General features: G+C 36.2%; 1 protein-coding gene and 1 long non-coding RNA gene across 12 annotated transcripts in view; one reads left to right on the forward strand and one right to left on the reverse strand.

Moving 5' to 3' along the window:
* Window positions 1-11,614, reverse strand: part of LOC147396452 (Serine/Threonine-kinase) — a 30,242-nt gene extending 18,628 nt beyond the window's left edge. For 5 of the 11 annotated variants that reach the window (XR_015180612.1, XR_015180613.1, XR_015180614.1 and 2 more), the window contains exons 1-6: window positions 11,377-11,614; window positions 11,121-11,194; window positions 10,535-10,615; window positions 8,460-8,552; window positions 8,105-8,224; window positions 268-339 (exon numbers count right to left, since the gene is read on the reverse strand). Coding sequence is in view for 3 of the 11 variants with exons in the window: in XM_086450804.1 (XP_086306930.1) it covers window positions 268-339; window positions 8,105-8,224; window positions 8,460-8,552; window positions 10,535-10,615; window positions 11,121-11,194; window positions 11,377-11,473 (537 nt within the window). In the remaining 8 variants the exon portion in view is untranslated. The remainder of the gene's footprint in view (window positions 1-267; window positions 340-8,104; window positions 8,225-8,459; window positions 8,553-10,534; window positions 10,616-11,120; window positions 11,195-11,376) is intronic. The other 6 variants (XR_015180607.1, XR_015180609.1, XR_015180610.1 and 3 more) reach the window with 2 other exon arrangements.
* On the forward strand, window positions 1,835-3,748 carry LOC147396454 (uncharacterized). Its single transcript, XR_015181008.1, has 2 exons — window positions 1,835-1,932; window positions 3,546-3,748. It is a non-coding gene; the product is annotated as an uncharacterized LOC147396454 (long non-coding RNA).
* Window positions 11,615-12,559: the final 945 nt, after the last annotated feature.

The raw sequence follows: 12,559 nt of genomic DNA on the forward strand, positions 1-12,559 counted from the left end.
TCACATTATACCCAACAGTCAAGCATTTAAGGAAAAGACTCCATCAAAATAAAGGTGACTACATAGACTGATGCCGTATGAAAGAGATGAATGCCTAATGATGGAATAGTATAAATACAAAATAGATGAGTTAAAAGAAATTAGAAATTACAAACAAAAAAAGAATTGAAGAACAGGATAACATCAGAAATTGACAACAATGTCCACCATGTAGTTGAAAACTTGCGTTAATAGATTTTATAAATAAGAATGTTGAGATATACTTACAAGAAGACCAGCATTGATCAAGAGAGAGAGATGCTCATCTTTTACCTTGCCCCCCAATGCTAAGAGTGAACACTGCAATGCAGAAAAGAGTACCAAAACAGTTAAAAAATAAACACGAAGTCCAGAAGGTACTTAAGAACGGTTTAAAAAAAAACAAAGTACAGAAGATAATTAAGCATTTCCAAACTGTAAAAAGAATAATAAAGTCAGAAAGAACTAAGAATAACAGAGCCGTAAAAAGAAAACAAGGACCTGTAAATCATTAAGAGTGTGGAAGATGTATTAAACTAACTCGACTCAGCAATTTTATTGTTTCAATTAATAAGATATCTAAAAACCTTACCTGTCTCCCCCCCCCCCCCCCCCCCCCACCCCCAAAAAAAAAAAAAACCCTTTCCCAACCCAAGCCAACAAAAAAAAAAGTCGTTGATCAGGGTTTCTATAGGCCCTAGAGATTCAACAGCTCAATAAATCCATAGAAATATGCTAAGATGTGTGATTGTGGATTGAGTGGTTTCACTAGATTGGTTAACTGCAATTACGAAAATAAACCTAGAGACACTGCTTGAATGGGTGCAAGATGGGAAAAGTGCAAACTAGAGAAGATGGTCAACTGTGGTTGAAATGAATTTGACTTTTGGGGGGCATAATGCAGATGGAATTAGCTAACAGGACTAAATTATACCTCCACATTTTTTTATAAGATAAAATTTTATTAGAAAGAAAAGAACGATAAGTCCAAAATAAAAGAGTAAAAACAAAGAAAAAGAGCACAAAAATCCCAAAGTGAAAAACTACTAATCTCCCAAATTGCAAACGATATCCCATCGAACTACCAATGTTCAAAGAAAATCCCCTTTAAACTCTTAAAAGCCTTTCCTTAGAAGGAAAAAAAAAAAAAGCAGCCCCAATGCATCATATTTGAGATCCTCATTTGATGACTCCTTCCCTTCAAAAATCCTATGATTCTTATCCTTCCATATACTCCAAGAAATAGCCCAAGGCAAAAGACTCCAAAGGATTCACTTCAAGCGACGGAGAGCAATCCCCAAAACGCCACTATCATAAAGTTCCCAGATTTTTTGTGGTAAGCAACCCACCAAACCAAAGAGACCAGGTAATGAGACCATAATCGAACCTCCTGTAATGACCTGAAAATCCTAAAATGTATCTCGAGGAAAGAATTTTAGATCCGTGCATTGATTTAAAAGTTATCAAATCCGAGTTTCGCGTTAGATATTTTTACAATAGGTAAATGACACCTTAGAGACGTAATTTGAGGAAACCGATCATATCATTAGATTCGTGTCGAAAAAATCACCCGAAATAAAGTATAAGTTTGTCCAATTCGGCATTTGGGAAAAACAATTCCCAAAATGACAAGTATGTCCCAACTTAAGTGATATAAATATCTAAATTCTATTAGAAAAATCAGATTTTTCTTATTCTCCTCTCTAAACAAATCTCAACCCTTTTCCTTCAATATTTGAAACTCAGATCTACGCCAAACGAGAACGATCCGAGCTTAGGCGCAAGAAGGAAAGTTGTTCCTCTCGCCAAGGGTTATGCGTGGACGCAAAGAAATCCGATTTTCGCCGGAAGAAAATTTTGGAGATTGGCCGGAGGCGATTTTAAAGTTCGTTCAACCGTTGAAAATAGCTTGATGTAGGTTGCCTTCCCTTCTACCTTCTAGTTATGCGATAATTTCATAGAAAATCCATATGATTGTTGATAAATCGATTATTTCATTAAGTTTATACATATTTGAACGATTTGAATCATGTTTACATGCTTAGTTATGATTGGTTTTAATTCATTTGATGTAATATAAGCATTTTATAGTTAATATGATATTTGGATCGAGTTTGGTCGAGTTTCGACGAAAAAATCAGCAATTCGGAAAAGTATCCGAATGTTGAGTTTGGTTCTAATTTGTTTTGTGTTGCTTCCATATAGTATGTATACCCATTTCCTACATTTATTTCATTAAAACTAATTAAGTATTACTTTAAGTTCTTTAATTAATAAATAAATAAATAGTTCGTTTTCAATTTCGACTTTGAAAAAAATTATTTTTCAACACATAGTTAAATTTTCATAGATTTTCAGCTTATGGTTTTATCTTTGTTTTCGAGTCTCTCGACTCAACCAAAACCATCGAATGGAATTGGTTGATGCTTTATGGATTTCGAATTACTTTAAAAGTAAAATTACTTTAATAGATATGTAGGAAATTAGATGATAGATTGATCGATTTAATTGATGGATGGATAGAAAGAACGTATGTTCTCGACTGATTGATGGGACAGTGCCTCCAGTTCTACGTAGTGGCCATGCCACGTAAAACGTGATAGATAGATAGAGGGATGAGATGGTTGATGGATGGATATGACAGATAACTGTCACTGGAGGGCACTACCAGATTTTGTTTGTATTTTTGATTAAAAGAAATGATATATTATATACAAAATAAATTATTTTGTTTACCAGTAAAGGTTTGTAGAAAACCCATAAAGAGTGACGCGTTGCTGTGTATCCGGAAGCGGCGAGTCAATCTAGGATAACACTAGATGTCATATGCTCTTCGGTAGTATGGGATACCTTAGAGCATATTACAGCTTATGAAATCCGGGAATTTCTCCTACTTATTTTCTGGGGAACGTTGTGTGTAAAGGCGGTCTCTGTATAGTGTAGAGATAGGCGGGGTTCACATGCATTGCCTCTTGATAGGCTTCGACGCGAGGGGTCTCCTGGGCTAGTTAGTGATCACTTTTAGTCTGTAGTCGTCAAACGGTCGACCTCACCGTTAGTTGAACTCAGTATTGGGTTCTTGGTCAACGGCCAGTCTGAGCCGGATAAAGGTCATCCAACCGTGGTATGCTAGACCGGCCACAAAATTAGATTATAACGATGGGATTCCACATCGGAGGTTAAGTTTGGAATATCGTATTGCCATAGCCGAGGCGGTTATATCGGCGTGTTCCTCTGCTCTCTTATCGATTACACCGCCGTGTTCTTATTATGTATCTTTTTCTTATTTTGTAATGATTGATAGATGTTTTCATTTAAAAGATGCATATGTTACTTTAAATGATAGGTTGAAATTATTTAACTGTTTATTGAATATGCTTAGACATTTATCGTATGTTACATTATGAAAAACTTACATTATTTAACTGTTCAACTGATTACTCGTGCATGTATGACTCGTTGTTAGAACGGCGTTCATCCTGCTGAGTAACATTCCCCTGTTACTCACCCTATCCTTCCCCTTTCAGATTATTCAACTTTTGAAGAACCGTTCTTTGAGGAGTCTTTTGAGGAGGTCCTTGAGGAGGATCAGATTGATGTCTTGCCGCCGCCATGTCTTTGAGGACTAGTAGAGGATCTTAGCGGTTTTTGGTTGTAGATAAGAAACATGGTAGTTTAGAAATTTTTGTAACCTGATGAATTATGAGATTAAAGATCTTGACTTATATCAGTGTTTGTCGATTTCTTCTGTTTACTCTAGACTCTCGTATAGATGTTAGTTAAATGTTTATTCCGCTGCGTATATTTTCTTTTCATAAGTATTATTATTTATGAATGTTCTGTCAGATTGTGTGATTGATTACCTCACACCTCGAGATTCTAACCAATGAATCATAGGGATTCGTGTTGGGATTTCGGGGCGTGACACCTCCATTCCACAATGCAAAAGAAGATGATCACCCGTCTCTTCATTTCTCATACACAATGCACAACAATTTGGTGTTTGAAAACATGTTTTGATAAGTTGATCCGAGGTGGGTAATCTACCCAAAGAAGCTTGCCATGAAAAAATCGAAATTTTGAGGGGATCTTTGTACCCCAAATCATGCCGGCGGAAAATAAGGAAGTCTAAAGAGGTAAATCAGCCATATACATTGAACGCACGGAAAAACCTCCCTTCTCTCAGTACCATCCCATAACCTACAATTATGATTCTCACCAATAGGTGTGCCCGCATCAACTAGCTCCAAGAGGCGCTCCACACTACTCAATTCCCAATCATTAAAGTCTCTCCAAAAGCCAAAATCCCACGTTCTTTCCAAGCCATCACCAACCAAAAAGTTATCTATCGCCATTCCCTTTGCTCGATACAATGAAAATTTCTGGAAAAAAGATCTTTCAAAGAAATGTCTCCACACCATCTATATTCCCAAAAACGAAACCTATTCCCCCTTCCCACCTTAAATTTCATTTTCTTACAAAACGAGGGTAAGCACTGAAGAATGCCTTTCCAAACCCCATACCCATATTCCTCTTTCGCTTCTTTTGTTTCCCAACCCAACTCTTGCAACCCAAATTTGTTAGCCACCACCTCTCTCCACAAGCTACCCTCTTCCTCACCAAATCTCCACAACCATTTAGGCAATAAAGTAAAATTCGTCATGGCAAAACTGCAGAGCCCCAGACCCCCTCTAGCTTTCAACAACAAAGCTTCCTCCAACTCACCATGTGGTACTTTCTATTATTGTTCTTGTCGTTCCAAAAAAAAAAAACCCCTACAAATCTTATTTATCTTAACTTCTATGCTACGAGGGAAAAAGAAGAGAGACATGAAATAGTTAGGAATGGTGGTGAGTGTGCTCTTAATTAACGTTAATTTTCCCTCTTTAGATAAATATCTTGCTTTTCATGTACTCAACCTTCTACCCATCCTTTCCAAAACTAGATCCCAAATCTCCTTGTTTCTAGAGCTAGCACCAAGAGGTAATCCAAGATAAGTGGTAGGCAATAACCCACCTTGAACCCCACTGACGTCGTCAAAACATCAATTCCAGGAATAGCGCAAATCCCCATCACCATACTTTTATTTAAATTGACGGGTATGTTAGACACTACCTCAAAACAACCGAGAATGCTACTAAAAATCTCAATTGTGATGCCGAAAAATCTAGAAAAATGAGTGTGTCATTCGTGAACTGAGGTGCCCCTGACTCCCCGGCTTTGAAACCTGACAAACTACCATTGTGAACCGCTTTTGAAATCATTTTGCTAAGCGCTTCCATATCCACCAAGATCAAATAAGGTGATAATAGATCCCCTTGTCTTAGACCTCTCAAAATCTGGAAATACCCTTCTAGAGATCCATTCACCAAAATAGAGAAAGAAGAAGTAACACATTTCATCACCCATTTGATCCATAAACTACCAAACCCCATCCGACGAAGCATATACTCAAGGATAGACCAATTGACATGGTGATAGGCATTTTCAATGTCAAGCTTACAAACAAGACCCGCTTCATTTAGTTTTCTCCTTGAGTCAATACATTCATTTGCAATAAGAACACTATCCAAAATTTGGCGACCCGCTACAAAAGCTCCTTGATACAGCCCAATAACACAATCCAACACATTCTTTAACCTTAATGTTAGCATTTTGGATAGAATTTGGTAGACTACCCAATCCACATATATTTTCATAAATCATTATAGCTTACAATCTCCCCCTACTAACAAAGTCCCATCTAAACAGAAAATCTTCAAAAAACATCCCTCTAAACTCCTTACACCAAACAAACAACAAACCAAGAATACCAAAGATTAAATCTTGGATGGAACCTTCCTTTCTATCAAAAGTGCACTTGTTCCTTTCTTTCTACAAGACCCAACAAATAGCAAAGGGAATGAGCTTCCACAAAATCTTCAACCTGCTAGAAAGAGAAGGGAGCTTCCAACAGAACAAGAAAGAAATAACTAACCGGGATGACACGAAGAAACATTGAACAGGGAAAGAAATTGAGACCAAACACCAGAGGCCAACTCACAATGAATAAGAAGATGCTCCCAACAAATTTTGCACGCATATGTGAGCTTACAATGGCAATGCAGTCGGACAGAAGGAATGTTTGACTGCATCTATCGATCAATCTATCGGCCATTAGAGTACACCCATAGGTTTTTATGTCTCTTTATACTTGGAGATAATAACTTTAGTGACGTACACTTCTTTTTGTAAACATTTCTAAACAAGATTCCCTTATTTCATGATAACAATGTTGTTTTAGTCCAAATCCAAACTTTCATAATGCTTCAATTGTTACTTTGACGTGTTTTAATTTAATGGCATTGAGAGCAATGACAATTTGGTGCATCCATTTAGCTACATATTGAATGGTTGTTTTTCCAATCTTTATTTTTTAAAACAATTTTCTATCATTGTCTGAATGAGTCCTTTACCTTTCTCTCTTTAGTCAACGTCCTCTAGATGTGGTCTATAACATCTTCAGTTTAGTGGATCACGACCACAAGCTCTTTTAGGTGGTCAAGTTGGTGGTGATGGTCTAGAAAACCCCCACTAATGTAGATGAAGTACCATAACTATCATTATCATTACCACTACCGCCACCTTCCATGTATTCTTCTAATATTACAATGTCGACATGCTTTTCTTTTCTTTTTTAAGTTTGTCCATGTACTCCATGATTTCCCTTTAAATTCCAGGACTAACACTGGGACATTTGTTGACATTTGATATCACCATGTGCAGAAGGTATTGCTAGTACTATAAATTAGCACACTAACTTACATAGTTCAAGACTTCACAAACAATGGTAGCCACCTTCGAATAAGTACAATAATGCCATTACTTCCAACTTGACCATCAATTATCGGTGACTACTTTGAAGTATTCCCCAAACATACATATCCATGGGTGTCATTCAGTGTTTTAAAGTACCTAAGGTGTACTTGAGGCATTTTGGATTCTCAAGGCAAGGCTCATTGAGGCATAAGCCTCAATTAATTTAAAAATAAAAATTATATATATATATATAATATATATATATATAATATATATATATATATATATATATATATATTAGAATAAATTCAAAAAATATAGAAAAACAAGTAAACAACCTTCAAGCATCAAATAAACATTAAACAATAAAAATTTAGGGAAGTAGCTATGTATCATCACTCATAGAGTCATAGAGTATCATCAAACATCAAATAAACAACTAGTCTAGGGCAAGGAATGAAGTTTTAAACCCTATTATAAATTAGAGAATAAAAAGAAATATGAGAGAAATATGAGATTTTGAAAGAAAAAAAAATATAGGTAAAAAGTTCAAGAAAGTACATAGAAAGACCACATTCCACAAAACCTAAGAAAATCCTTGATTTGTTGGTTCTATTTGACCACAATCTTTGTAAGAAAGTTATAGGAACCAACAGATTTGGAACCAGATAAGTATTGGAACATCTAGGAAGAAATCTTGGTGTAGGGAGATTTTAGGATTTCAAAGAGTAATTTTGAGATATCTCTTGATAACCTATGTTTAGAGGACAAAAAACACTTTTATTTAGTAGTCTTTGGTAAATAAAATACATGGGAGGGAGGGCTATTTGTCTAAAATAAAGCAAGAAAAATTATTGATTTTTGACCCACGACATTGGGGTCAGCCGAACAAATTAAGCCTCAGTTATTCTTGAGGCATGAGGCATGAGGAGTACGCCTTACACCTCTGAGGCCTAAGCCTCATTAATTTCTGCTGAGGCTTAAGCCTCGAGGCGTACGACTTTTAAAACACTGGTGTCAATACTGAAGTTACACTCCAGATACTCAGTCTTTGTTCTACTTGTTTTAAAACACTTGAACTCCAATGCAGCTCTCCCGAGTTCTAGTTTTGATTGGTTTAAAAAATGAAAGCAACGATGTAAAACTCATATTAGTAGAAAAACTACAACATATATAAAATTATCAAATATTAGAAAGCATTTAAATGATGTTTCAGCATTTCAAAATTGGTTAAAAAGCTAAAACACGTCAAAAACTATACGAAGGTAATTCATATTAAATAACGCACCAACTCTTGATGTTCTATACTAGGATCCAGCTTGGTGGCAATAACATACATTTTAAACCAATCAAAAACCGCAATGTCATCTTTCTTTTTCACTTCTATCCTTTTCTCACCAATCCCTATCTAAACAGAAATAAACAAAAAGGGGGTCAGTCATAACAGTGCGAATTATGAACGTGTTAAGATGATTCTACATTGCCTAGGACACACCAAGCATGTCATATTCATCAAAATTTCAAACATTGGAATGCTAAAATAAAAGCCTTTATTTGGAAAACTGACAAGAAAATTAAAATTTGAGAAAGCTTTAATTATGAGAACGTCAACATAATAGATTCAGCAAAAGAAAGGAACCCGCCTGATTTAAATAGTCCTCCATGAACATTATGGCATGATCATCTTGCCCCGTATTTAGCTTGAATACACGCAAAATTTTCTCCTTCTTTAGTGACTGAAGAAAAAAAAAGTAAACAATACTATGAGCTATGTACATTATTTGGAACGTCTAAAATTGAGATATTAATAAAAATGATAGCCCATTTTCACTACAAATGTACGAAGAAAACACGAGAATTATCGAAACCAAGTAGAGTTCAAGCCTTGAGGCTGTGCCAAGTGGGTCCATTGACGTCACAATGGATGTGTATAAAGGGACAATAATTAACATTTGAAATGGTGGAGACACAAACGATTTTCTAACAACAGTAGATTTATATTTGGGTCGTCAGTAGGCCTACGTCTTTCTTGCAAACAGAGTGTGTAAATGCCCATTTTCTAGAGTAGTTTTTTTTTTTTTTTTTAAGCAGGGGGGTTCCTTGATGTATGTTGTTGAGACCCTAGTGGGATAAATGTGAAACTAGAATCATAGACGGATACTTTTCGGTCAGCGATCTAGACCCAACAACATTGTTATTGGATAGGTTCCAAATCAACAACAATCCAACTTGAATCCAATCCATTGACAGCCCTATCAAGGTTAGAGCTCTTTCAAAGCTGGCACACTCGCTATTCAATCTACAGAGGTTGAGTGGTGTAGAAGCTGCTACCATTTGCAATTTCTTGAAGCCTATAGAATAGGAGGAAGGGGAGGGTATTCAAAAGTAAGAAGAGGATCACCAAAGCATCATAAAACTACTCATCTACAAGTTGTCACAGCTTTAAGGAATCAGTCTTCGAAAACCCAAGAAAGAAAAGTACTTGCTCAGTACTCATTTTCCAGTTAGCCCCAAGAAGGTCTCCTCAACCTCTTTGGCTTTGTTTGTGTTCTAAACTTCTAATAAATTTTATCCTCATCAAAAAAAGAACATGAACAAGAACAAGTAGAAGATGCAAGTATTATGGAATAGAGATTTTTTTATAGTTTAATATATTATATTCAAAAATCAACTTTAGGCATCCTCACGTTGAAGACCACCATCAAGAAATAACTCGTGCTTCATCTCGTGTGTTAAGATGCTTCCCTAACAAACTAGTCTTATGAGTTGCGTACACCAAATTAACTTTTGTTCTAAGGGCACAACTCACATCGTGTGAGGGTTGCAAAGGAGAAATTTGACCGCCACCTAAACTACTTACGTGACTTTTTGGTAATTGAAATAATGAGCATAGATGGGAAGCTTATCAAGAGGGACGCTAAGGACTGCAGGATGGGTGCAGGGAGTGAGTTCGACAAATGATCTAGAGATAGAGGTACCAAGAGGTGTCCATTCATGGCCCGAGGACTTACGTTTATATAGGGGAGGGGGAAACCTCCCTACTACAAAGGTCTTGGGAAGTTGTATCACCGTTAGGCATAGGTAGGTGAGGTCATACTCACCTAACACGTTGGTAAGGTCCCAAGTCATTGCATCGCTACACCATTTGGTGGGCCACCCAGTGTCAATCACCTATTTGGGCAGGGATCAAGCTATGTAGGTTAATCAATGACATGGTGGACCTACTAGACATCCTACCTGCCCCCCTGTCAAATGATGATATGCACGAGATTTCTCCAGTTTCTTCTTCCTTTTGCAAGTGTAACTGGTCATTTGTATGGGACATTAAACAAGACATAGTACGCCTTGCATCTGCCATATGGCAGAATTTTTTTCTTGCCCCACTGATCGTCTACTATAGCCTACATCCCTAAGGCCACACAGTCTCCAACTCCCCTTGGTCAAGGAGGTTGAACTTACACGCAAGTAGTGATGGGACCTCCAACCAAGCATCCACCTTGAAGCATGCACCTGATGCATGCCTGCCACATGGACACCAAGGTGGGGGAGGGGGCCATTTCACGATATCTACAACTTCATTAAGACATGTAGCAATGCACTACAAAATGAGTGGTGAGTTAAAATTACTTGAAGCTCCATATGAATCATAAATTTCCAAATGAAGGGCAATAAATGGTTCAAGAAATTCTTCAAAAATTCAAAAGGCATGGAACCAAACCTCTAGTTCCCTATCCACTTGTGTCCTGTCATTTACACTGCTATACAACTGGGAACGTAAAACGAAGGGCTGAATTGAAACCTGAAAACATACATACACAAGAAATTCTGGTAACAAAGATGATACAAATTATTGTAGAAAGTAAAAAAAAAAAATGCCATGTAACTATTTGATTTGCACATGTTGGTTTAAAATCTGGTCTTGTGGTCCCTCTCCTAATCACCAAAACCTATTTAAGAGAAATCACAAGTGTAACAATTACGACAAACATCCAAAATGGTCTTAAACACGATTCAACGTATATTTTAAAAAAAATGCATGAGAAGGTGACCCAGAATTCATTAACCAAATTACCTCTCGGAAAAATCAACAGGTGTATAATTCCAAAATCAGCAGACCAACTTCATTGCCGAAAGGGGAATTGGATGTAAATATAAATTTTTAATAATTTGAGAATTAATTCAGTAAGCCAACTTCGGTGCCAAAAAAAAATAATAATTCCCTGATTGATTTTAATTTATGTTCACTGGAAAAATCATTTTAAGTTTTTTTCTTTTCAAGATATAGAAACAGAATTATTACTGACCTTCTCAATGCTTGGAAACTGAGCTCGCATTATTCGAAGAGCTATCAAAGTGTCGCTAAACGTAAGATTTTTCTCTACAAAATTATAATAGAAATAAAGGGTTGGGGGGGGGAAGGAATTATGATCTTGAAACCATAAAGAAATTAGACAATTTGAATCGAAATTATAATCAGAAAATCAGAACTAATTGATTTGTTGAACATCGATGATATGTGAAGCTAATAGGAAAAAACGAGAGAAATAGAGAGATGATCACCAAGTGATGAAGTGTCGAGATCTGTTTCTCTTTGTTCGTCGTCGATCTCGTTCTCTCGTCTGCGTTTTTTACCGATCGAGCTTGAAATTTTCTCCATCCTGCGTGATGACAACTAGATTGAAGATACAACCGCTCGTAGGGACTAGGGATTGGAGATTTTCTATGGAATTTAGAAGGGACCGACTAGTTGCACACCACCACCTGTACCAAACTTCATCACTCCAAAATTCCTTTTTACACTCCATTTTAGATGATTACACTCCAAAAATAATAGAAAAAATATTGTGCCCTTTTTTTTTCTTCTCCTCTTTTCCCCAACCATGCCCTCATCAATTATTTTGGTTCTACCATTTTTGTATAGTATCATGATAATCTAATAATCCCCTCTGACAGAGACCCAACATCACAGGACCATGGATCATTTGCCATGGGATACACAAGAAAAAGATTTATGATTCTTTGTATCCTAAGGCAAATTATCTATGGTTTTATGATGGGGCGTATGCTAGAAAATCATTATTCTTTTTGTATAATATGTTCAAACATCACAAATCCCTTGTAATTAACATGTATTCAGATTGATAAATCAAAGAATGACTGGTTTTGATGATTTAAAGCTATTGTGAGGCTTAAGAAACTCGTTGAAATTCATGTCGACACTTCGAGCTAATTAGTGATCATAAAATTTCAAGAGCTAAGATCCAAGCATAGGCTTTTTATCAATTTCTAAACAAACCCTAAATAAAGAGTGGAAAATAAATAACTTCGGTGTCTAAATAAACAATGTTTGTGTAAACTTTGGAGTAGCATTTCCCTATACTATAAATATGTGTGGTCTTTTATAAAAGTGGATATTATATTTAAAAAACTATAGTTTGACCGTAAATGACGAAAGAAAACGAAGTTGTAGGAGTGTCATTGAAAAATGGATGGTATTCTAAATACAATAAAGTTGTAGGGTTATTATTGAAAAATGATAGTATTTTGAAGGTAATAAAATTGAAGGATTATTCTTGAAAATTGATAGGATTCTAAAGAAAATAAAGCTTGAGGGTATTAGTGGAAAGGGGTATCCTTAGGAAAGGAGGAGAGAGAAGGAAATAGAGTTGAAATTATTCCGTAAGATGCGTGGAAGATTGAATTTGAATCGCTCTTTATGAGAGATAAACATTGGGAGAAGACA

This window comes from Akebia trifoliata, chromosome 8 (genome assembly GCF_017979445.1).
Source record: "Akebia trifoliata isolate Shusen 1 chromosome 8, ASM1797944v1, whole genome shotgun sequence".
Lineage (NCBI taxonomy): Eukaryota > Viridiplantae > Streptophyta > Magnoliopsida > Ranunculales > Lardizabalaceae > Akebia > Akebia trifoliata.